At 41.2% G+C, this 25,484-nt stretch overlaps 1 protein-coding gene across 1 annotated transcript in view; it reads right to left on the bottom strand.

Annotated features, from left to right (window-relative positions):
* The window catches only part of Grxcr1 (glutaredoxin and cysteine rich domain containing 1), a 109,488-nt gene that overhangs the window by 6,335 nt on the left and 77,669 nt on the right, over positions 1-25,484 (bottom strand). The window contains exon 3 of the mRNA XM_051164854.1: positions 1,257-1,322. Within this exon, the coding sequence (XP_051020811.1) occupies positions 1,257-1,322 (66 nt within the window). The remainder of the gene's footprint in view (positions 1-1,256; positions 1,323-25,484) is intronic.

Here is a 25,484-nt window from a genome sequence, read left to right as displayed (position 1 = left end):
GTAGGAAATGAGATCACGGTATACTCCACTCCACCACCCCAGCAACCCGCCATGTCTAGAGGCACTTTCTCTCTGCCTCTCACCTTTATTGGACCACAGTGTATAAATGTAATGTGACTGTTATTACTATGACAGAAATTATCACAAAACTTATCTGAGCTACTGCTATATGCAAGCAAATTTTTGAGCAGAGACCATTGTCTCCCAAAGGAAAATGCTTGTAAATTATGACTACTCAAAATATCTGTCGAACGAGTGAACACGTTTTGTTTACCTTCTGACAAAGACAAAATATCCATAAAATGACTGTTAACATCAAGGAGTATGTAGGTCACTTGGGATATAAATCAAAAAACCCAAATGAAAGTGATAAAAAGGAATCCTTTGGCAACCATACAATAGAAAGAGTCATGGAGATGAGACTACAGGAAAGACCGGACAGCATTTTTAGAACTGGCAGTGAGGATGGCTACCACAGACCTTGATGAGGAAGTGGAACAATAATGCCCTGGCTGGACAGAAATTACATAAATGAGTGGCTCTGAGAGAGCAGAGGTGCCACATGGCTCTTAGTTTTTCTGACCCAGCAGGTATGGGAGAGAATCAGGTGAGAACAAGAAAAGTCAGTAAAAGCATATGAGTGCTGCCCTGCCTTGTTCACCTTGGAATCCTCTGGATAATTATGAATGCATAATTTTCACTCTTAAAAGTGTTACCATCCGGATGATAAAGTATATGGTCTCCCTATGTGCAGGAAGAAACGGGCTGGTACAGTCATTTACCAGAGAAATGCTAAGGGTTCCCAGTTGCATATTCATTCACTGTGCTATATATTTGAATAATTATGTCTCTAATGCTATAATTATAAATAGTAAAGAGTAGGAACAAAAAAAAACATGTGTCTTATAGAAACAGTTTTCCTTTTACCTTCATACATGATGAATAGGTCTGTAGGAATAAGTGTGCTTTAAGACAATTGTCTAGTTTAACACTTCATCAGCACCTCTGTTATAATTAGCCTCAGATAAAGCCAACTGAAAAGCTCAGTTAATAGGATGAGGTTGTTAGAAGCAGATATTTAGATCACTCTAGTTGGAGTAGATGTAATGGCAGGTGGTACCCAATTACAACTGTCACCCACATGCTGTTATATATCTGTGTAAACATGGGATAAAATTTCACTTAGGAAACCAAGTACAATCAGAATGTGCTTAACATTTTGATTAGTAAAAATAAGTTGTTAGAAGCACAGTTACCTCAATTTTAGTTAAGAGGTCTTGCAGTTCTCCTGATTCATTCATTGACAAAATTTTCTCAGCACCCTATTAACAAGAGGGGTAGGGAGAAAAGAAAATTCACTGTGTTAGAATTTGAAAAGCCAAAGCCATAGTCAGGAAAAATTAACTCACAAAATAATCAGCACAATCTTCTCCTTAGCTTGGATCAAAATTAAAACCAAAGGCCAAAAATTTTTACTGTCACACACCCACTCCCGGATGGAGTCACTTTAGGTGCCAAGAGGGCTCCGGACAGGGGCGAGCTCTGGGAAATACTGGATGTCACATCAGGCCTGGATGGGCATGCATACAGCACACCCATGGAGCTTAGAGCCAGGCGTTTCACCTGGGGAAGGGGGCACTGAGGAAGTCCACCCCAGGATTGTCTCCTTCCTCTCTTAGCCATCCTGAGCATGGCCCTCCTTACAGTCAGGCAAGTACATCTCAGAAAACACTCATCATCAAGCCGACACTATTGTCAGGCAGCAAACATCTCGTTTGATACAGGAGACTCTGACACAACAGGAATTGTTCCTTAGTAAAAATTAAATTGCAGCCCAAAGGTCTTCTGAAGAGAACACAAAAAAGCAGTTAGAACAGAGGCAGGAGAATTGCTCCAGCTGACGTTTTTAGCTTCCAATACATACTGTGAGATTCTACGCGTTCATTGTTGTTTTTTAAACTATCCCAGGTGTCTCTCCTGTCTAAATTCTTAACATTCTTATATTCTACTTCTCAGAGTACAAGGAGGAAAATGTAATTATTCCTAATGAAAGTCCGAATCCGTGTCTACCTTGTTTACATTGCTCCTGCCTTGCTTAGAGTAAGCGTCTAACCCACTTTTTCTAAATGAAAAAGTCAAGTAGGAAAATCATGCCATATTTTTTTTAATATTTCTGCCTGAGAGATAAGCATAGCTAATATCCATTTGAAAAAATAATGACATCATAGTTCCCGTGGGAATCAACGTATATTTTCTGTGACTATACATAAAAGAACAAACCATGTGGAGAATGGAAAATTAATGTTGGCAGATGATGTGGACAAAGATGGGCTGGGAAATCCCAATATGGGCGAAAGATCTGCTTGCTGAGGCTGAGAACACAGTCTGGGGTTAATGGCAGTTGGTCATGTGATCACTTGTTTGGGTCATGGAGAACACGGAACTCATTTAAGGAGCGGCAGGTTATTTCTCCTTTTTGCCTAGGAACTTCTAGCCCTTGTTTCGTTTTCATCTAGTCTGCCTTATAACAAATACCAGCATCAGAAATGTCAAGCCAATATATTAAAATCCACTACAGATGAATGAACAGGGAGGCAGAAAATGCACAAAGCCTGGGAGGTAGATTAAATTCATTTTATTTGCTGATAGTCTCACCTGCCGTACAGACAGAAGTGACAACCAAGGTAACAAAACAGGAGACAGAAGCTCATCGCCAAACAATAAAGGCTGAAAGTTAGAAAGAACCGGTATTACTTTGGTTTTGCAGCTTTCCGGTTTTTTCCCCAGCTTAACCAGGCTAAAATGAGGAAATGCTGTCGGGAATTTGGCACAAGAAGTAAGGCAGCAAGGAGACTATACACCTCATTTTTCTCAAGTGAAAAAAAAAAATGTAATATCCAAAATATATAAAGAACTCAAGAAATTAAACACCACCAAACCGAATAACCCAATTGAGAAATGGGGCTTGGAACTAAACAGAGAATTCTCAACAGAGGAGTATCAAATGGCTGAGAAACACTTAAAGAAATGCTCAACCTCCTTAGTCATCAGGGAAATGCAAATCAAAACAACTCTGAGATTCATCTTACACCATCAGAATGGCTAGATCAAAAATTCAAGCGACACACATGCTGGCGAGGATGTGGGGAGAGAGGAACACTCCTTCATTGCTGGTGGGAATGCAAACTAGTACAGCCACTTTGGAATCTATCTGGTGCTATCTCAGAAAAATGGAATAGGGCTTCCTCAAGACCCAGCTATTCCACTCCTTGGAATATACCCAGAAGATGCTCCAGCACACAACAAGAAAATTTGCTCAACCATGTTCATAGCAGCCTTATTCATAATAGCCAGTACATGGAAACAGCCTAAGTGTCCCTCAGTAGAAGAGTGGATAAAGAAACTGTGGTACATATACACTATGGAATACTACTCAGCTATTAAAAACAAGGAATTCCCGAAATTTGTGGATAAATGGATTGAGGCTAGAAATGATCATAATGAGTGAGTTAACCCAGAAGCAGAAAGAATCAAATGGTATATACTCACTTATATCTGCATACTAGCCCAAGGGGCATGTCCCACAAAAGCCTTCACTTACCAGGAAACTGGGACAGAGGGGAAGGCATCCTATTGGGACTCTAAATGAGAGAGACGCATGGGAGAACAGCAAAATAAAGGATCCAGAGGGTCCTAGAAATCTACAAGTAGAACAATATGATAGGCAGATTTGGGCCCAGGGGTCCCGCTCAAACTAAGGCACCAGCCAAGGACAATACAGGAGGTAAACTTTAAACCCCTTCCCAGATCTAGCCAATGGTCAGAATATTCTCCACAGTGGACTGGAGAGTGGGATATGACTTTCTCACGTACTCTGGTGCCTCACATTTGACCATGTCCCCTGGAGGGGAGACCTGGTGGCACTCAGAGGAAGGACAGCAGGTTGCCAAGAAGAGACTTGATACCCTATGAGAATATATAGGGGGATGTAATCCCCCTCAGGAACAGTCATAGGGGAGGGGAATAATGGGAAATGGGGGGGGGGAGGAATGGGAGGATACAAGGGATGGGATAAACATTGAGACGTAACAAGAATAAATTAATAAAAAAAATAAAAAAATAAAAATAAAAAAATAAAAAAAAATGTAGCGCAATGGCGGCAAAGAAAATGGATGTCCCATAAAAGCTATGGCCGGTCGGCTTCCCATTTCTTTTCTTAGCCATGCTGTGTGCCTCCATCAGCGCTTTAGAATATAATACGTGCTGAGAAAGGATACATGGAATAATCTCTTCCTTGGCCAAATAAATTCCGGAGCATAATTCTACCCCAAGCTCTGTTCATATCAAGATTGCACAAAAGGCGGGAGGGGCATTGTTTGAGAGATAGCTGAATGTCTAGTGGACAGACGGTGTCCCAAGTGCTCAAGAATAACTGCTTCATTCCGTCGCCTGCTGCAGCCTACAAGTCTCCACAACTCCCCCTTAGCCAGTGCTCAGAGCTGTACCATGAAGCGGGTTTGTTTCTAGTTTCTATCAGCATTTGAGCCACAATGGTAACCAGAATCTCCCGGCTCTCTACCAAGCCCCACATCTCTGTCTTCAAGCCTCTTATAGTGCAAGATCTTGGAGTCGGGGTGGACAGGAGGATTCTGGGATCTCTCTGTCGGCTCCTAAGAGCAGCAGGCAGAATTAAGATCTCAACTTAACGGGATCATTTCCTTCCACGCTGAAGTTCGAAGCGCTTATCACAGAAGATGCTCTTCCCTGCATCTGAGTATTCCGAAAGTCTCACCCACGCCCTTTTTCAGTCAAATGTGTCCTAAATCATTAACTGGCTTACCAAAGATACTCCTGTGCCCACAACAGAGAGTGTACCACCTTAAACATTGACACTCCTGATAAATAACATTTTTCTTTATTCGGCTAAGAACAGCAGAGTTTGACACTTTCCATCTATAACTCCATCACTTAGTGACAATCAGGAGTTAATAGTACAATTACGTAGTCCATTTTACCAAAACTTTTAGGATAACTTCATATATATTTGTTCTGTGTTTTTCAATTGATTCTGAGTCATTTTATTAAAATTACTATGATCCTTAAAAGGATGGTTATAGGATAGTAGGATTATATATCTTCAGGTATTTTATAGGCACTTAGTCATTGCTGCAAATTATAGTTAACACAAACTTTTTTAAAGGCACTAAAATCTGAAGAGAATAAAGAGTATGTACAGAGACAGGGAGGAGGAGAGGTGTGTGTGTGTGTGTATGTGTGTGTGTATGTGTGTGTGTGTGTATGTGTGTGTGTGTGTGTGTGTGAGAGAGAGAGAGAGAGAGAAGGAGGGAGGGAGGGAGGGAGAGAGAGAGAAACTGAGAGAGACTGTTTTCCCCTCTGCCATGCAGACTTGCTGATCACTGAGAAAACAGTATCCAAAACTCTTCGTCTGCAACTACGAAAGCAGAGTGTGTTTAGGACCTGCTATTCATTCAATTCCCAGGGTGTTGCACTTTGCACAGCAGGAGCTCCATACCCACAATGGGGACATGCCAGAGAAATTAAAGATAATTAATTTAGTTTTGTCTATTTTCATCCCTATATTTTGCCCAGTTATTTAGGCTGCATTGTGCATGGTGTGTGCCAGGATAGGTTTGCCTCACAAATGTATATATATATTTTCCATTGGAAAAACGGAAATGGAACACACAAATGCTTACATCGTTTGAGTTTTGTTCATATTTACTTATCTAACCATTTCATCTTACTAAGAACACAACTTAAGTAACAGAGCTGTGCCATGGCATAATAAAAATTATATTGAATAAGAATTCAGAAGGAAGAAAATGTCCTAAATACATGCCCAAATGATAGCTAGGGTTGAGGCTTAGACTGCAATCTCAACTGGCTACTCAGAAAGAAACAGTCTGTTTTAGCACAGGAGTCTAAACACTGACTCAGGGAGGAGACACACCAGCTTCTACAAGTAATACTCCGGCTTTTTACTGACCATAAAAATTGTGCTTTCAAAAAATACTATTAGAAAAATTGCTCTTGAAACCAACCAGTAAAAGCTTTGTGTTAGCTTTAAAAAGATTTCTTTTAACTCTCACTAAATTGATTCCCTGCCATGTATTCATCTCTGGAGTTGTTGCTGTTGTTGTTGTTGTTAATGTTGTTGTTTGTTTGTTTTTTGCATACTCTGCATGGCATGTTAAACAATCTTCTCATGACTGGCATTAAACCCACATTCTCAGCATTGCCCACAAATGGCAGCACTGTTGGTTGACCTCCCAGTGCTCTCTTCCTACTGTTAGTTTCCAAATTTTTCTCCTCCTCCCTTCCTTGGAATTTTACACACAAGCTCTATCTATCCTTTGCCTAAACTTCCTTTTGTCCTTCTTCTCACTCATCACTAGGAAAACTATAAAACACCATTCAAACCCAGTCAAAACGGTAAGTCTAAATAAAGCATCCTTCAGTTTCTCAGGAAAATCAGCCATCCTCGGAGCACAGCTGCCTCACTGCACAGCAAGCTACGATAACAACAAGGCTATGACATCCTTAGGTACAGCGCTCCCTGTACCATCAACAACTCATCAATATTTTTCCTATTATTTTTCTTCAAATCTGTGAAGTAAATATGGCACTGACTTTTAAACAGGTGTTTTGTATAGTTAATACTATCTCAACAAAGGCAAGCAAGCCAGGGGAACACCACATTGGGGATTTTTTTCACATTGTTGATTTCGAGGTGCAAGAGATCATGGTTTCATGAACTAGTGTCATCCAAACGGAGAAGCAAGCAGATAAACATTGTGGAGCCACTCCCAGGTGGCCCACACTCCTCTTGGGCGGGACAGCAGGCTAAGATTCTGCCTGGTAAGGAGTCCTTCTGCTGTGCAGTCAGGGAGCAGATGGCATGTTTGGCACTGAAAGAACTCAGCTAGAACCAAGCTCCCACGCCTGCCAAAGGATGTGCTCACTTAGTGGTTGTTGCTATCATCACCATGCCCACCAGAAACACGAGCTTGCATGCCCACCGGAAACACGAGCTTGCATGCCCACCGGAAACACGAGCTTGCATGCCCACCGGAAACACGAGCTTGCATGCCCACTGGAAACACGAGCTTGCATGCCCACCAGAAACACAAGCTCACATCTACTCTGCCTGGAAACAGGCCACCTGAGCCCTAATGACAAAGTGAGTACTTCCTCCAGGACTCAACTCTGGATCTTCTCCAGTGTGTGAAATCCACCACGACATCTCTGGAGTTCTGCACCAAACACTGAGGCCTGGAAAGTGTTCAAAACAGGTGTAAGAATAACCCACCAATGTCAAAAGGGATGCAAAGTCTCCTGTGGGCCAGCAGGAAAACTTAGCTGCAGAATTAACTAAAATAATTTACTTATTATGTAGGTATATAACATGGGCCCTTGGGTGTCAGAAAATGCCTGGCAAAGACAATGTCTTTAATGGAATTAGTGTTGAACCACTATTTTCAGTGCAGTTGAAAAGTACAATTTCCCAATAAAAGCAACCCTGACTTTTCATTTAAAAAAATTACATCATCAAAACACAGGATCATGGGACTGGTTATTTTTCTCCTTCGTTGAATATGTTTCTTCAAGTTAATATCAACTTGATATTATATAACTTGATATAAACTTGATATTGTCAAGTCAGTAAGCTTTTTTTTAAGTGGCAATATTGACAATTGAGTTAACAAAAGCCTGAGGACTGATCTCCATAAAGGATTCATGATTTTTGCTTGTTGCTTCCGCAAATTCTCATAAACTGATTTTCAGGGCCGTAGTTTATATTGGTGCAGATGTGAATTCTGACAGCTCCATCTACAAATTAACTTCAACAGTTAATTGGTGTGCTCTAAGATTCAATGTCCTCATTAGTAAAATGGGTATAATAACGCCTGCCTGTTTGTAGGGATGGAGTGAGATGGTACATAAAGTCTAAAATGGTGCATCACACTTGATTGAGAAGTAAAAGAATAACAGTCATGGGACAACCACAGGGCTGAATTACCCAAGAACCAAGGCAGAGCACACAAAGGAACATCCACAAACAAATAACAAAAGATTCAGAGAGGCCAGCAAACTACTTTCCATTTACTTTAGATGATGGTACTATAATTTGAATTAGAGCAGACTGTATGTTTTTTAAAGGAGAAAGCATGGTTGAGCTTAGCATGTGCTTAGTCATCATGGACAAAAAGAAGTACTTAAGTTTGTGGTTTATTCAAAAGAAAGGTGATGGGGCTGGAAAATGTTACCACTGGTCAGGCTCTCCCTGCCCTTACAGAGAGCTTGCCTCTTGGAGCCCATGTGGTAGAGTACAATCCCCTCTAACTCTGATTTCTGCAGAAATATGATGCACATATAAGTACACATGCAAAAAAATCAATAAATAAATCTTTAATAATAAAGTTGGCATGAGGATTTTTCCCCAGGCTGTGAAAGGTTTTGGCTTAGTTGTAAGATGGCCGAAATGTTGCTTAATTTGAGAGATTTGTCTAGTTTTTAGATAGGGCTGCCTGAAGAGTCAAAAACAAATAAAAACCTAAGAACAATTAGTTAACAACATTGCTGAAAACTGAAAATTGAGTTGATTGCTTTTCTGGAACATTATGGGTATTTAATCAGTCAGCAGAAAAAAATATTTGAGGAAGACTCACATTGCGACAGTAATTGAAAAATATAGTTAGATGATCAAAATATCAATTAAAATTCCATTCACCGAAAGGAGTTCCAACTTGAATAGGCTCTCTTCCCAGATGAGAGCTGAGGCTATTTGAGCATAGATTGGTTACTGAAGACAGATCAGGGCGCACATTCAACAGACTCTTGCATTATTCATGTTACTAACAGTAACTGGATCAAAGTTGTGAGCAACAAACACACCAGACCCAGCTGCCACCTCAGAGGACTTTTCCATGCTGCACTTAATGGTCAAAAATAAAATAGTAGCACATTTTAAAGACTTCACAGCAGTAAAGAAGCATAGATTATCTAATGAGAGCTCTTTTTAAATTCATGGAAAAAACACAATCTATTTTCTAAGGCTCTAGCAGGAAACCAATGACATACACAAAGGATTTTATTAAGAAACTTTCAATGGAGGCCCACAGTGGGCAAGGCTTGGTAAATAGCGTGTCTGGTGATGCATAAACCAACTGCATGTCAACACTGGAGAACTGTTACTCTATGCTGGGAAGTCCCTGGGGAAGGGGTGCTCCTGTCCACCTTGTAAGAGGTGGACGCACAGGAACAAGCTTGGAATACTTCAACAGCTACCCAAGCTGCACCACGGCATGGGGAAAATACCTGAATCAAACATCTCAACTGTGCTGGTTAGTTTCATATCAACTTGACACAAGCTATAGTCATCTGAAAGGATGGAACTTCGGTTGAGAAAAGGCCTTCATGATATCTAGCTGTAGGAAAAGCCCATAGGGTATTTTCTTAATCAATAATTGATTGATTAAGGACTGTCCTTTGTGGGTAGTACCACTCTTGAGCTGGTGGTCCTGCCTTCTATAAAAAAAAAAGCAGGATGTGTAGGTGGTGGTGGTGGTATATACCTTTAATCTCAGCACTTAGGATGCAGAGAGAGTGGGATCTCTTTGAGTTCCAGGCCACCCTGATCTACAGAGTGAGTTGCAGAGAAAGCCAGAGCTATACAGAGAAACCCTGTCTCCAAAAATAAAAAAGCAAGCTGAGCCTGCCATGAGGAGCAAGCCAGTAAGCAGCACTCTCTCAGTTTCTTCATCCAATTTCCTGCTCTGCTTGAGTATAGAGGAATTTCAATCCAACAGTGTGGCTGATCCAGATAGGCATGACATGCAAAGACCTTCTGAGTCTGTGTGATCCTGCTGGAATACAGACAAGCCACACACCTCTAATCCCTCTGGCTAGAATACAGATTTGCCCTGGGTACACACCTTTACTCTCAAACAATGATGTATAATTGAGGGACAGACAAAGTGACAAATCAGAGAAAGATCTGACAGAATGAGTCAGGAATGGAATAAGCCCAACTCTCAAGAGAGCATACGGGAAAGAAAGGCTGCTTAAGAGCAGTACAGGGAGGGGTGGGGCGGTTGAGTTCAGTGAGATTCAGTTGAACACAGATGCGTTTGTCCGGCGCCATTCAGTTCATGCAGCCAGTGCAGTAAGCACAGCGTAGCTCATGGAATTCAGAGGAAGTTTTTTCCAAGCATAGCAATTCAGTGAGAAGCCAACTTATCAGTCATCTTGGAGAGGGGTTTGAGCCCGAACAGCTGAGTTGAACCAGCCAGCCAGAACTCAGAAAGAGCTAGGAAGGGTGAGTTTACTCAGCAGTAAATATTGGAGGCTGAAAATGTTCCAGAACTAGGTTAACAGATGGAGGCTAGAACCTGAAGGCTTCGAGGTCAGGGCTTGCAGAAGATTAGATTGTATGGAGGCTAGAAGCTTCCAGGCCTCAACTTAGAGACTGTTAGATAGAAAAGCTCTGTGCTCAGCCCAAGCCATTGCTCATAAAGCTTGGATGTGGCTCTCATCTTATCCCCTCAACTGAGGAAATGAAAACAGCATTCACACTTGCTCTAACTCTCACTGCATCATCATTTGATGATGAACTGGATACCGAACTGTGAGTGAAAGAAACCCCAAGTTGTTTCTGGTCATGGTGTTTTACCACAGCAGTAATATCCCAAACCAAAACCTCAACCCTCTACCCTGGCACTGCAAACAGCCTTCTCCTACGGCCGGAGCCCAGGCAGAGGGCTGAGCACAATGTTTCTAGAGAACAGAAACCAACAAGCAAAAGTAGCAACAAATCAAATGAGTTTACTTTTTGGAGATCATTCTTTTGTGTATCTATTTATTCCATATTTAAAAATAGAAGATAGATGTAGGAATCTCCTGGAATAAAAAAAAAGGGGGAAATTGCATGTCTCCTGAGACATGTTGGCAAAGTTCCAGCATTGAAATTGAAATTGTGGCCTCAGCCACACAATAAATCCTGTTTCCTCTATAATTAGCTATCTGGGCTTGGACAAATGCCTTAACCCTTTAGAACTTGAATTTTCAGTTGGGAAAAATATTTTCAGTACATAGAGTTTTACTAACAAGTAAGACAATTTATGGTAACTGCTTACCATACTGCCTGTCCCACATAGCCTCTTCAGAACAATGTTCTCATCTTCTAGTTCCTATTTTCAACTTCCAACAAACTAAAAATATGTTGACATTATGGAGTTAAGACATCTTTAACCATAAAAGTGTGGTTGCTCAAAGGGGAGTTACAGTAGAATGGAAGAATGACTTGTGGGCACAGAATTCTACAACCATGGGCGCCCCACCCAGCGCTGCAGGCTTATCGAAGAGACAAAGCAGTCTCTCATGTAGACCAACGTTTCTGAGTCATAATGCTAGGTATGTAGCAATGTAAATGGATAATGAAGCAAATACATATGTGTGTACAGATACCTTCATATGGGAAGAGAGAGAAGAGAGTCGTGTAGCTTGGATGAGTGCCCACACACACAAAACACTTCAGCCATTGAAATCGCAACCCCAGGGTTTTTTTATTAGGAGGTTGAAACATTCAGGGGGAGGGATATGGAAGGGAAGCACAGGTCTAACTAATGCCATTAGTTTCCCTTTAAAAGAGAACTCAAGAAGCTGTCATGCCTTTTTCACCATGTAACGTTGTGGGAGGAAATGACTGTCTATGTGATGTAGGATTACCCTCAGCAGACACCACGTCCGTCTGTGCATCGATTTGGGCCTCAGCCTCCAGCTTAAAGGTCTATAAGGCACACATTTCTGTTGTTTGTAAGCCTATGGTATTTTATTAAAACAGTTCACTTGGCCTAAGACGTATGCCGATGTGTGTGCCTTATACATGAATGCTTATGTATAGACAAAAATAAAGATGTAGCCAAAATAGAGACAGATGTTTGATGGAGCATAATGTCTGGCACAAATTCCTGGATGCAACCAAGATTTAACAATTTCCTTTAGTTTTATAGGTAAGAAGTAAAATACGCTAATAGTAATAACCTTTGCAGAAAGTTCTTTTTATATTTTAAGCTGCTTCTGCCCATCCCATCCTTATCAGAGGATGGTTAAACCCAGCCCCCTAAAGGCAAATACTGTTAGTCCTTTGCCATTTCTTTCTGTTTTGGCCTCCATAGTCTCCAGAGAAGCAAAATTTGGGATTATCTTTTAGGCACAAGTCTCTCTGATCCATCTCCTGGGGTTTTTTGTGTTGGGGTGGTTAGAACAATGCCAGTATGATTTCTTAAGGTCAGGGCAGAAGGGAGCTTGTTCAATGCCGTAGGAGCAGACAGACCCTCAGGAAAAGTCATTGAGAATCTCCAAGCACCATTTATTTTATCTCCACTGCACCCTGCAACAGTCTTTCAAGATCTTAAGTACTAAAACCATAGAAACTGGGATATAAAGATACAATGAAAGCTCAAGAGTCACAAAGGCGTATATCCTAGACAACAGAGTTACCAGGCAGCAAGGCTAGAATTGAAATATAGGTGTAGCTAGCTTTCAAACCCGGGATTTTGTTCATTTGAGTTCACCTTCTCATTTACAAACATATTTTAAATAAATAATGTCTACCTTTGAGGATACTATGGTGTATTAAAACATATCAAGACATAGTCTAATAAAGAAAATATTAAATGCTTGATAAATAATTTACATTACTGTGCACTACTAATGCTGTTATTATGTTACTATTACATTACATTATGTACATATATGTTACAGGTACATATATATTACAGGTATTTATATGTACCTAATGTAATGTAACATTAATATGCTTATATGTATATTACATTGTGTACATGTATATTACATTACTGTTGGCTATTAGTGCCATATATTACTTTTACTATAGCCATACACTAAGATTGTACAATATTACAAATATTACCAAGTACATTATGATCTCTAGTGATAAAGAACATATTTTAGATCCTGTCATTTCTTGGGCCTCGCTGATTCTTCACATTTTGATATAAGCATTGGTAATGGGCAGGAATACATGCTGTTTTCTAAAATAGCTTAGTCGTGTCTGTGTCAGATTCATGCGGAGGCAAGATAGGCATTGGTTTTGCTTAGAAAATGACTTAGCCCAGTGGTTCCCAACCTTCTACATGGTGTGATGCTTTAATACAGTTTCTCATGCTATGGTGACCTTCAACCATAAAATTATTTTATTGATACTTTATAACTTAATTCTACTATCTGAATGCGAACCCCAAAGGGGTCATAACCCACAAGTTGAGAACTACTGAGTTACCATAAAAAGCTCTCATTGTATTAGATGGATTTTTTTACTGACCTTAGTACTCATTTCTTAATTTTAAGCATAGCTAGAGATAAAAAGCAATATTCTCAAATCACAACAATAAAGAAAAATTAAAGAAAGTAAAAATATATTTGTAATAGTAAAGATTAAAAATAAAAGTAGATTCAAAGAATAAAAAGTTTAATTGACTCATTGAAAAACTATAACTAATAAAGAAAAACTTTCAGGAAAAATATTAGTGATATAAGGTGTTATAACCAAAACCATAGAAAAGTAAGAACATTAAGATAAAAAGATCCCATTTTAAACAAGAAGAAAGTGAAGAAAATACTTTAAAGTATAAAAATAACCAGTTAAGAAATTATGAGGCAGGTGAATAAAAGTCAGAGGATTTTATGATAGTGTATAAGATGGTGAGCCTGTAACACTCTAAGCAAGGTTATCCATAAGGAAGGGAACACTTACACTGAATAAACTGTAACTGTGCCATCAGATTATCAGTTCTTTACATTAGCATCCCAGCGGTGCACCCAGACTCATACACACACACACACACACACACAAACACACACACTCACACACTTCCCCACACACACACACACACACACTTCACACACACACACACACACACTTCCTCCACACATACACACTTCCCACACACACACACACACACTTCACACACACACACAACTTCACACACACACACACTTCCCCCACACACACACACACTTCCTCCACACACACTTCCCCCCTCACACACACACACACACTTCCCCCCACACACACACACTTCACACACACACACTTCCCCCACACACACACACTTCACACACACACACACTTCACACACACACACACTTCCTCCCCCCCCACACACACACTTCCACACACACACACACACACACGCTTCCCCCCACACACACACTTCCTCCACACACACTTCCCCCCCCTCACACACACACACACTTCACACACACACACACACACACTTCACACACACACTTCCCCCACACACACACACTTCACACACACACACACACACACTTCACACACACACACTCCCCCACCCCCCCACACACACACACTTCCCCACACACACACTTCCCCACACCACCCCCCCTCACACACTTCCCCCACCCACTTCCCCCCTCACACACACACACCACACTTCCCCCCACACACACTTCCTCCACACACACTTCCCACACACACACACACTTCCCACACACACACACTTCACACACACACACACTTCCCACACACACACACACACACTTCCCACACACACACACTTCCCACACACACACTTCACACACACACACACACACACGCTTCCCCCCACACACACACTTCCTCCACACACACACTTCCCCCTCACACACACACACACTTCCCCCCCCACACACACACACTTCACACACACACACTTCCCCCACACACACACACACACTTCCCCCCACACACACACACTTCCCACACACACACACACTTCCCCCACACACACACTTCCTCCACACACACACACTTCCACACACACACACACACACACACTTCCCCCACACACACACTTCCTCCACACACACACACTTCCACACACACACACTTCACACACACACACACTTCACACACACACACACTTCACACACACACACTTCCTCCACACACACTTCCCCCCTCACACACACACACACTTCACACACACACACACTTCACACACACACACTTCTCCACACACACACACTTCCCCCACGCACACACACACACTTCACACACACACACTTCACACACACACACACACACTTCCCCACACACACACACACTTCCTCCACACACACTTCCCCCCTCACACACACACACACACTTCCCACACACACACACACACACTTCACACACACACACACTTCCCCCACACACACACACACTTCCCACACACACACTTCCCACACACACACACACACTTCCCACACACACACACACTTCCTCCACACACACACACTTCCTCCACACACACTTCCCCCCTCACACACACACACACACACTTCCCCACACACACACACACACACTTCACACACACACACACTTACACACACACACTTCACACACACACAGACACTTCACACACACACACACTTACACACACACACACTTCCTCCTCACACACACACACACACACTCCCCCCACACACACACACACACTTCACACACACACACACACACACACTCAACCCATCAGTGACTCTGTTGATTGGCACACAATGTTTGTTTCTGACTCCAAAGAACAGATGTTGGATGCTTGGCCTCCCTGCCTTCCACTATGTCTGACATCTCGGAACCGTCAGGGCCAATACCCACCTTGCATGTTACTGGTGAGGTAATCCTGCAAAGCATGGCAGGATTCTACAGCCTGGTATCTTGGTAATTTTGCCACAGACTCCCCTCCTGCAGTGACACATTTTTCTTCAACAGCATAAGGGTGAACAATATGGAATTGTCAAAAATCATTGAACATTAATAATTTGTAATTGTTAACATTTAGTGATTCTGAATTAGATAACCAAAAAAGCAATCACAGAACTAAAACTAAACAATACACTATAAATACTTAAAATGTGCCCAACCAGAAGGCCAGGGCAACTTTTGTTTATATTTAGAAATTAAAGATCCTGAAGGGGATCCAAGATGACATTGCCAAACATACACTGTGTTTGATCAGCAGTGACTGAACAGTGACCTAAGGACTGAACTGAGAACTACAAAATACCAGTGCTGGTTTTCCCCAGGTGAGAAGAGTCCACACTGTGGAGCCTGGGTGGGTGCGGCCTTCGGTCACCCAGCTAATCCTGGGTCCCTGCAGGCACAGGCATGGGCTCCAAGGACTAGCCGCTTGCCTTGGAGTGCACAGCTTCTGAGGTCCAGGTCTCAAAGGGACTAGTGAGCCACAAAAACACCAGTGTCTGGGTCTTCTATCCCAGAGGAGACCCCCACAGTCTGGAACAAAAGTGGATCTGACTCCAAGTCCCCCAGCCACTCCACAGAAAGTTCCCTGGTCCATGCAGGCACAGGCACAGGCTCCAAGGACTAACCACACACATGATGGGGCACACAGCACCTGCAACTGATGTATCAGAAGGAACTGTGGGCTACAAAACACCAGTGTCTGAGTCTCCCTTCCGAGAGGAGACACCACAATGTGGAACATAGGTAAATCTGATCTCAGGTCACTTAGCTAGTCCATGGAAATTTCCCAGGTCTGGTCTCAGGTCACAAGCCTGACCCACCTGAAGAGTCCCCTGATCCCCACAGGTGAGGAGTCTCAACCTATAGCCTCTCGCCTACGAGCTGCTTTCAACTGACAGTGAGGGACACCCGAAAGTACCACCCAACACCAGAAATAGCAAGATGGCTAAGGGCAAGCACAAAAACACAAACAACAAAAGCTAAATTTTTATGGCATCTCCAGAACTAAGTTATCCCAAAGCAATCAGTCCTAGAAATGCTAACACATCTGAAACACACACACAAAAAAAAAAAAACCTCAAAAAATTTCTTAGTGAGGATGATAATGAAAGACATTAATAAAATTTGTAAACAAATATAGGAAGATACAGCATTACAGATTGAGGCCCTTAGAGAGAATATGACAAAGACCTATAGAAAGGAAATGAAGAAATAACTAGAAAATGCAGGCAAAGACAATCAAGAGAAATAAATAAAACAGTTCAAGATCTGAAGCTGAAAATGGAAATAAAAATAAAAGCACATACAGAGGAAAGCCTAGAAAGAGAGAACTGAGAGAAGAAAACAGGAAATGAAGAGGTAAGCATCACCAACAGAATATACAAGAGATGGAAAAAAGAATCTCAGGTGTAGAAGATACCATGAAAGATTTTGATCTAACCATCAAAGAAAATGTTAAATCTAAAAAAATCCCTGACACAAACATCCAAGAAATGAAGGACACCATGAAAAGATGAAACCTAAGGATAATAGGACTTGAGGAAAGAGAATATGCCCAGGTGCAAGCCCTAGAAAATATCTCTCCTGCCCTGAGGCAGGAAGGAGATCTGGCAGCAAACCACTTTAAATTTTAGTGGCCCGCTGCTCAAGGGCTATGTAGTTCTTGAAAGTAGTAATGGTGCCTGATGGGGGTGGGCAGTGGGCTCTCTGCAGCTTGCCATGGAGGAGATTCCCTACGAGAGAGAGAGAGAGAGAGAGAGAGAGAGAGAGAGAGAGAGAGAGAGAGAGAGAGAGAGTACTTGTGTGTCTCCAAAGCCTACCCCCTTTGCTTTGGCTAAGGCCACAGCCACTGCAGCAGAGACATCCAGCCATCTCTGAGAAGGACGGGGGAGTTCAAGTGAAGGATGAACTTGCATGCAGTCCCTGTATATGGCTCAAAGGGCTATGAACTGGGAATAGAGCCTGTACTGCCTCTCTGCATCATTTGATACTAACATAAACATAGTAAGCATGTATAATGTCTATCTATATGTGTGTGGTTGCCATGTATATATGTGTGCATATGTCTGTGTGTGTCTCTATGCAGGCATGTGAAGGAGTTCAGTAATGAGACAGGGTAATGCATGGGTGAGGAGACCTGTAGAATCCCTGCAGCCAAACATGTTCTTTATGAAGAGCGTGGCACTTGCAAGTTGCTTTAGAATGCAAGTCTCTACCTCTCCATAACCCCACTGGATCTTGAATAAAACCTAAGCAGTCATACATACTGCAAAAGCATCAAATGCAGAGAACCGTAGCATAAAGACAAGGTATGATGAAGAAACAATCATAAAAACTCTACCCTCTACCCTTCTTCCCCTTCACACTCAAGAATCCCTGAGAGTCTTTGGGCTGAGGATGGAATCTTTTGTCTCTGCTACATCACCAGGGACACTTGGCATTTACCATCTGGCTTGCTCTTCTCTTATGTCATTTGTTCCTAACTTCTGTTGACTCAAAATATTTTGTGACAATTTAAAGAGGTCTAATATAGACAAATCAATAGAATAAACTATATTTCCTGGCTGGGGAAGCTAAATGTGTTAATTCTCACACTACTTTTTTTTTTCAAAGTCAGATCTCAAAACCTAACTGTGTAGTACAAAATTCTAATCAGCAACTATCACCAAAAATCAAAATGTTGGAAGACATGTCTTCAGTTTAAACTTACAATTTTAGAGACTATTCCTTCTTGAAGCAACACTCTCTGCATTAGGTTGTGGCACCTGCGCCACCGAGGTCCCGAGTCAAGGGTGAAGGACTGCAGATTTAACACACAATAAAACACCGGGTCCTTTGTGCTAAGAGACCAGCGGTCTTTATTCAGCATCCAAAGAGCCTTTTTATAGGCAGGAAAGCAGGACTGCCACTTGCAGGTGAAATCCCTCAAGAGGTGATTGCACACATGAGAGAAAGTCCCAAGGATGGGAGGGGTGCATTCTCAGAGTGGTAAACATGACTAGCTGATCAACATAAGCACAGACACGGAAGCTGCTAAAAACAGGACATGGAACAGCAAGACAGGCGGACAGCCCAGTCGGGCCTGGTTCCCACTTTAGTTAGAAATCAGGACCCAGGATACATCAGGAACACCAATGTCATGTGAAAGCCTAAGCAGAGGTAAATCCTGGGGGATTTAAGTGAAGATCAATGAAGACTCTTCTTCTTCTTCCTCTTCTTCTTCTTCTTCCTCTTCTTCCCTGTTTTCTGCATGTGTGTGTTCTGCATGTGTTCATATGCATGCTTGCAGGTGCACGGCACAAGTCTGTGTACTTGCATGTGGAGGCCTGAGGGTGATGTCAGGAATCTTTTCCACTTGTTCCTTCATCTTATTCATTGAAGCAAGGTCTCTCAATCAAACCCAGAGCTTTCCAGCATGTTTAATCTTGATACTGGACTGCTCTAGGGATCCCCTGTGTCGTCTTTCTAAGGCTGGGACCATAGGCAGGTTGCCATGACAACCCAGCATGTATGTGGTGTTATAGTTTCATTCTGTTGCTATGAGAAATATGGCTTCATCCTGCAGGTCCATCAGTAAATGGACTGGAGGCAAGAGTTCAGTCAGAGACTAGAAGGCAGACCTGCTTGCTCTTTCATATCGCATTGCCTCTGACTGAGGAATTCACAACAGAAGTACGCCAAAAACCACGGAAGGCACAGCTTACTAGCTGATATTCATGTCAGGTCATACTCAGCCAACTTTTTTACATAGTCCAGGACTATCTTCCTAGGGATGGTGATGTCCACAGTGGGCTGGGTCCTCTGACATCAATCCGCAATCAAGGCATTCCTCACAGATATTCCAACCAAAGAAACTGAACTAGGCAATTCCTCTCCTTTCAGGTGACTCTGGACTACATCAGATTGACAGCGAATCACTAACTGTAGCACATGAGTTCTGGGAATCCAAACTCTGGTTGTCAGGCTTGGGCACCAAATGCCTAGGCACTGAGCCATCTTGTCAACCCCTTCGTTTTCCTTTGCAAATACTGTCCGTTTTGATGGGCTTGTATGAAACCATTGAGCTTTTTGACTTTAAAACTCACCACTATGTTTGTAATATGGTCTTTTAAAAAATCATAATGTCCGTGTGTGCCTTTCTCAGATACACTGGAGTTGTCTTCACACCCTACTCAGCTACATGCTGTAGAGCACATTGTTATATAAATGAAGATGAGCGAGTGACAGAGTGGAAGTTCCAGAACAATATTATTTTTATATTAAGAACAGAATATCTTTATAGAGGGATATGCCATCGGGAAATGTCCAGGGAGTATTTGTTAGTTTGTTGCTATTGTTTGTTTGCTTGTTTGCTTATTTGTTTGTTTACAAAGCACACCCAGTGGGGGAAAAGGCATAATTGAACTCTGGAGCTAGGATTATAGGCTCTTTCTGAGAAAATATTATTCTCAATTTTGTCCCCCCACTTTCTGTCCATAGGCTGTTGAGTAAGTTCCTTGACCCTTCAGGGTAGATGTTAAGTCTTCCCCCTTGTAAGATCTCAAGAACAAGCCAAAGTAAAATTCCACCTAAATTTGCTCTAGATGCCAATGACATTATTGGTCTTACTTCAAGAATATGGGTGAAGGATTCCCGGCAAGAGTGTGTATGACCCTAGAGGAGCTTCAGTAGAACGTCTTTACCAGGAATGAATTATGGCTTCCCCACCGACAAAGCTAGAGCCCCCTTCTGTTAGCTTTCCTCAGGCTATGCTTGCTTACCTCCCAAGAACGCAGGCCAGGTACCTTAGGGCGTAATTGCACAGAAATGGCCGAGGGAAGGGACTAGAAACAAGGGGGGGGGGGTGAGTGGACCCATCTTTCTGTAAGGGAATGTCAAGCATACAGTGATAGGACTCTTGTTAGCAGGCACAGTTCATCTCATGAGGGTAGTGGCTGCTTTGCTCAGAGGACCATGCTCTACAAGATTCTCCCTGACCCTCTGTTTGCAAAGCTAGGGTGTAATAATAATCTCCTCATGAACGCCGAGAGACCCAGTAAGATCCTCCATGAAAAGTATTCACCAGGGTACTTGTTACAGCAAATGGGAGATCTAAAATAATTGCGAACCTCTTCTACTTTAAAAGGAGAGTTTGGAGCCACGGGGAGAAGGCTCCGTAGATAAGGTGCTTGTGTCATAAGGCTGAAGACCCAAGGTCAGATCCCAAGCACCACATAAAAAAGGTGGGCATGGGTATGGCACTCTTGGAATCCCTTAAATCTGATTTTTCATTAATAAATCTACCTTAGTGCCCCCCACACATACAAAATGCAGCATAATGATAATGATTCGCATTTTAACCCGTTCCTGGCAGAGTGCAGTGAGGCAGATCTCCAGGACTCACTGGCTACCCAGTCCAGTCAATTCTAACTGCTAGTCTAAGTTAGAGACCATGTCTTCACACGGTCACGTTGCTCCTTCCAGGAACAACTGACGCCCAGAAAGGACAGCCGCATCTTTTGGGCAAGGCTCGGAATCAAAATGTGTAAAAATTCAAAATCAAGTGATTTGAATTCAAAAATCTGTATATTCAGCTTCCTGTTTCTACTAGTCTCTCCTCCTAATGCTTTTAATCAGTGTGTAAATGTTAGCCAGGACACAACCTGTGTGAGCAAATATGATTTTGACTCAACGAAACCACAATTTGCCAACCTATTTTGTAAACAAAATAAACCTCACCAAGTATTTGAGATTTCTCATAGATGACAGAGAAGGATAGAGAGTAAGTACAATTCATACCTATTACAGGTCTATTAAAAGACGCTGCTCCTGCGGATGATCGCTTCCTTTTAATACAGAACGCTTGTACGTGCCAATCACTTAAAGAGGGAGTTTGATCAAAGGATTGCCGAGTGTACTGGCTACACACAAGAAGAGACTGAGCTAATATGGAATTAAAGGAAGGAAAGAGAGGTAAGCAACATTTAATAAGATGTAAAGTAGTTTTGCTTTAAGAGATTGTGACCAAAGGTATCCAGAGCACGGTGGGGCAGAGACACACACCAGCCTATAGATCCTTGTTGTAATCTACTGACATTCGTTAATGTGCTGGCTTAAAATCCATGGTATTTATTGATGATTATACTTTTATATACGCAGTATATTATTTTGGCAACTTCTGTAATTGCAATTTTGAGCATACATCACAGAGTCATCTTTATAACATCATAATTAAGGATGCTAGCTCCCTGTAATAAATCCACACTCACTGTATTCTGAGTTTGCTATATAAATCCACAAGGAAGTGACTACTTGACTACAATTTTGGGACAAAAATAAATAAATAAAAAACAACAACAACAAAAAACTTGATCACAACAAAATCTATAGGCTGCCTAGAATTACATAGTGCATCTTCAAAATCCATGGAACATTTATATGTCAAGATTTCTTCCCACACATTAAAACCACAAGTTAGAAAATCTAGAGTGATTTATTCTCAGAGCAACTTTAGGTCAAAGTTAAAGATGACTTATTAGGGTCATAAAATCACCCTGGATGTTAAATTTATGGCTTTTGCTTTGTTCCCTGTCATTTTGTAACCAAAGCTATTTCTACCCTGCCATAATGTATACTTTTAATCAGACGGGATTAGCCACAGCAGAGCGAGCCACAAGTCACAAGGACGGGACTATAACTCTGTGTTAGAGATGGCTTTCTGTGGTGCTACAACTAAAACAAGATTTATTCACCAAATTAAATTTCCACTTCTTTCCCTTAGTAATTTTTCTTCTAAGGAAGTCATTTTGACCCCTAAGTTTTATTCTTAAAAATACAATTTAAAATGTGTGATTTGCCTGACCTGCATACTTTAATGCAACAAACAGTAGGCTTTAAAAAAAAAAAAAAAAAAAAAAAAAAAAAAAAAGAGCCCTATATGTTCATGCTTTATTTTTTAAAAAAAAGTGTCTTTTATAAAATAGAATGATGAAGAAATCTAAAAGCTTGAGCATGATATCTATTTGAAGTGTTTGCTTAAGCCTGGGGCTAACCTGTGATGCCTTTGTCCACGTCGCTTCTGAGTACCATAGTTTGGTTTGAAGCACCTCAGAGTCCTGAGTCAAAAAAGACTTTATCATGATCTGGCTGAAGAATTCTTGCTATTACAATCCTATCAGTAACTCTCTTAATTCCTCAAAGATTATATTCAGTTTAACTGACTAGATTCTCCAGGAGTGTGACATGTTCCAACTTTCCTTATATGGGAAACATAATCAAACATTTGAAATGTCATTGCTTGATTTACTAATTCATTTTATTATTACAGGGGCTAGCATGCATATACTATGAATTACCTTTCATTTTACTAGGATTCACACCACCTGTGGCTTTTCCTGAACGCTACCAACTCAGCTGTCTGCCCTTGTGCCTGACCTTCTAAGCTTTCCCAAGCCGAAATGGGAACCTAGCGCTGCCTAGTGGTCAGTGTTCCATAGTGCAGATATCTGTCTCCAGCAAAGTTTCCAGCAAACAATAGGAAAATTTATACAGCACACTGCTTCTTTCCTCTCTAGACAAAAGAGTTAGCCTGAAATGCACTGCTAAATGGTTTTCGTGTACATGTACTCTAGTCTGCTCTGTGCTGTTCTGAGATGATCACTCCACAGCAGCAATATTTTGTATCAAGCAGTATCTATGATGCAGACCTCTCGGCCGGAAACACTAATGTCTAACAACAAGAAACTACTGTTAGTATTTTGGCTGTGGGTGAAGGAAATTGATGCTGAGGAGTAGGAAGGACTCAAATACTTTAATCTTTTTACGTATGTGATGCAGATATCCAGAAAGTCCATGAGGTGAAAACATAACAAAAAGAAGACCAAGTCAGGAACCGTGAACAGTAGCCCAGAACACTGCCCTGCAACTCCCTCACATGTCCTCTCCTTGTGGGATCCCTTAAACTCCAAAAACAAAAACAAAACAAAGCAAAAGTCAAGGAGGGGTGTGTGTGTGTGTGTGTGTGTGTGTGTGTGTGTGTGTGTGTGTGTGTAGTAAATGCTATAAATTATGCATAGAAAAAATAAAATTTAAGAAAACTGAGAAAAGGTGTAAAATAGAACAAAAAACAACAGCACAGCAGAGGCGCATTGCTGAGGATTGATTACTAGCCAACGCAGACAACGTGGCGATCTCCAGTAAAGGAGAAATCCATTCTCTAAAAATCACCATGGCCAGTGCCTAAAGAATAACACCCAACGTTGACATGGCCTCCACGTGCACAGATTCACATATTTGCCAACACGGGCATGCACACATACACACACGCACTCATGCACTCACAGGTGGAATGACAACAGGGTAAAATTTTGTTTAAGACAGTAAGTGTAAATGTTTAAACCCCCTTGCTGAAACATGAATGTTTACAAACTGTGTCAATAATGTGAACTATAAGATTATTTCTTAACATAAATGAGACTATTAAATCCTAATTATAAGCAAAGAAACATAAGAGTAACTAAACAAAACTCATAAGTTAAGTATATTAATATGAAGCAAGGACATGGTCAAGCCAAAAGCACTGACTAAAGCCACGTAAAATATTATATTATAATAGTAAGGTGTTAAAGCAGAAGGATGAGAGGCTATCAACAATCACATCAGCACACATTTAAACATAAAAATATCAACTGATAAAATCATACCACTGCATTTGATAAAAATATTAAATTAAGGCAAGAACAAAGTATGTTATAAGATACAACTTACAGCACATGTGGTGGCGACTGTCTGTTCTCCCAGCACTCAGGAGGACGGGTAGGAGGCTCAGGAGCTCACGACTATCCTTGGTAGGAAATTTGAGGCCATCTTGGACTATTCAAGCACAGCAAGTTTGAGGCCAGCTTATGCTACACAGACCTCTTTCAATACATAAGACAAATTAAAATGAAATAAAATAAAAATGGATACAATTTGAGAAATACATGGTATTTATGTTCACATGTTTACATACAAATGTAAAAGAAATACATTCTTTTCAAAAGATTATGAAAGTTCTATAAAAGCCTTACCATCCTTTGGACTGCAACAAAAATATCAATAAATTCCAGACAATAAATACCCCATGGGTCATATTATCTGACCATGATGTAACAGTTATAATTACTATAAAACAAAAGCCATTCACTCTCTTGAAAAATAAAAATACTCTGAAGAACTGTTATATAAAGTCGAAAAAATAAAATAAAAATTTTTATTGACCCTAATTACAATGACAACTAAGATGTGATATTTCAAATTCATTTGTATTATGAAAGGTATGTTAGAGATTAAGATCACATCAGTGAGTTTTCATTTCTGAGAGAGAAAGTGAACTAATGATTGGTTGAACTGTTCAGTGAAAATGAGAAGGGTCCTATCTAGATAAGGGGCAGAAACTAATAAAGGCTGCAATAGAATCAATTAATCACCAAGCTAAACATGACCTTAGAACTAATCTTACTGGGCTGCCCCAGAAGCTATTGATGTTTTCAAACAAATATTTTCTTCAATTATTAACGCAAAGCTGTGTACAATGGTGAAGTCATTTAGGAATCACTAATACAAGGATGAAGAAGTATACTGTATCTACAGCTGGTGTCTGAGTTCTTTCAGGAAGTGTCTGCTACATGGCAGGGGAAAGTGCTTACATGTGGAAGACGGCACCTTTAGACACTTG

Source organism: Acomys russatus, chromosome 22, assembly GCF_903995435.1.
Source record: "Acomys russatus chromosome 22, mAcoRus1.1, whole genome shotgun sequence".
In the NCBI taxonomy this organism is placed as follows: domain Eukaryota; kingdom Metazoa; phylum Chordata; class Mammalia; order Rodentia; family Muridae; genus Acomys; species Acomys russatus.
This window is presented reverse-complemented; position numbering and strand designations above follow the sequence as displayed.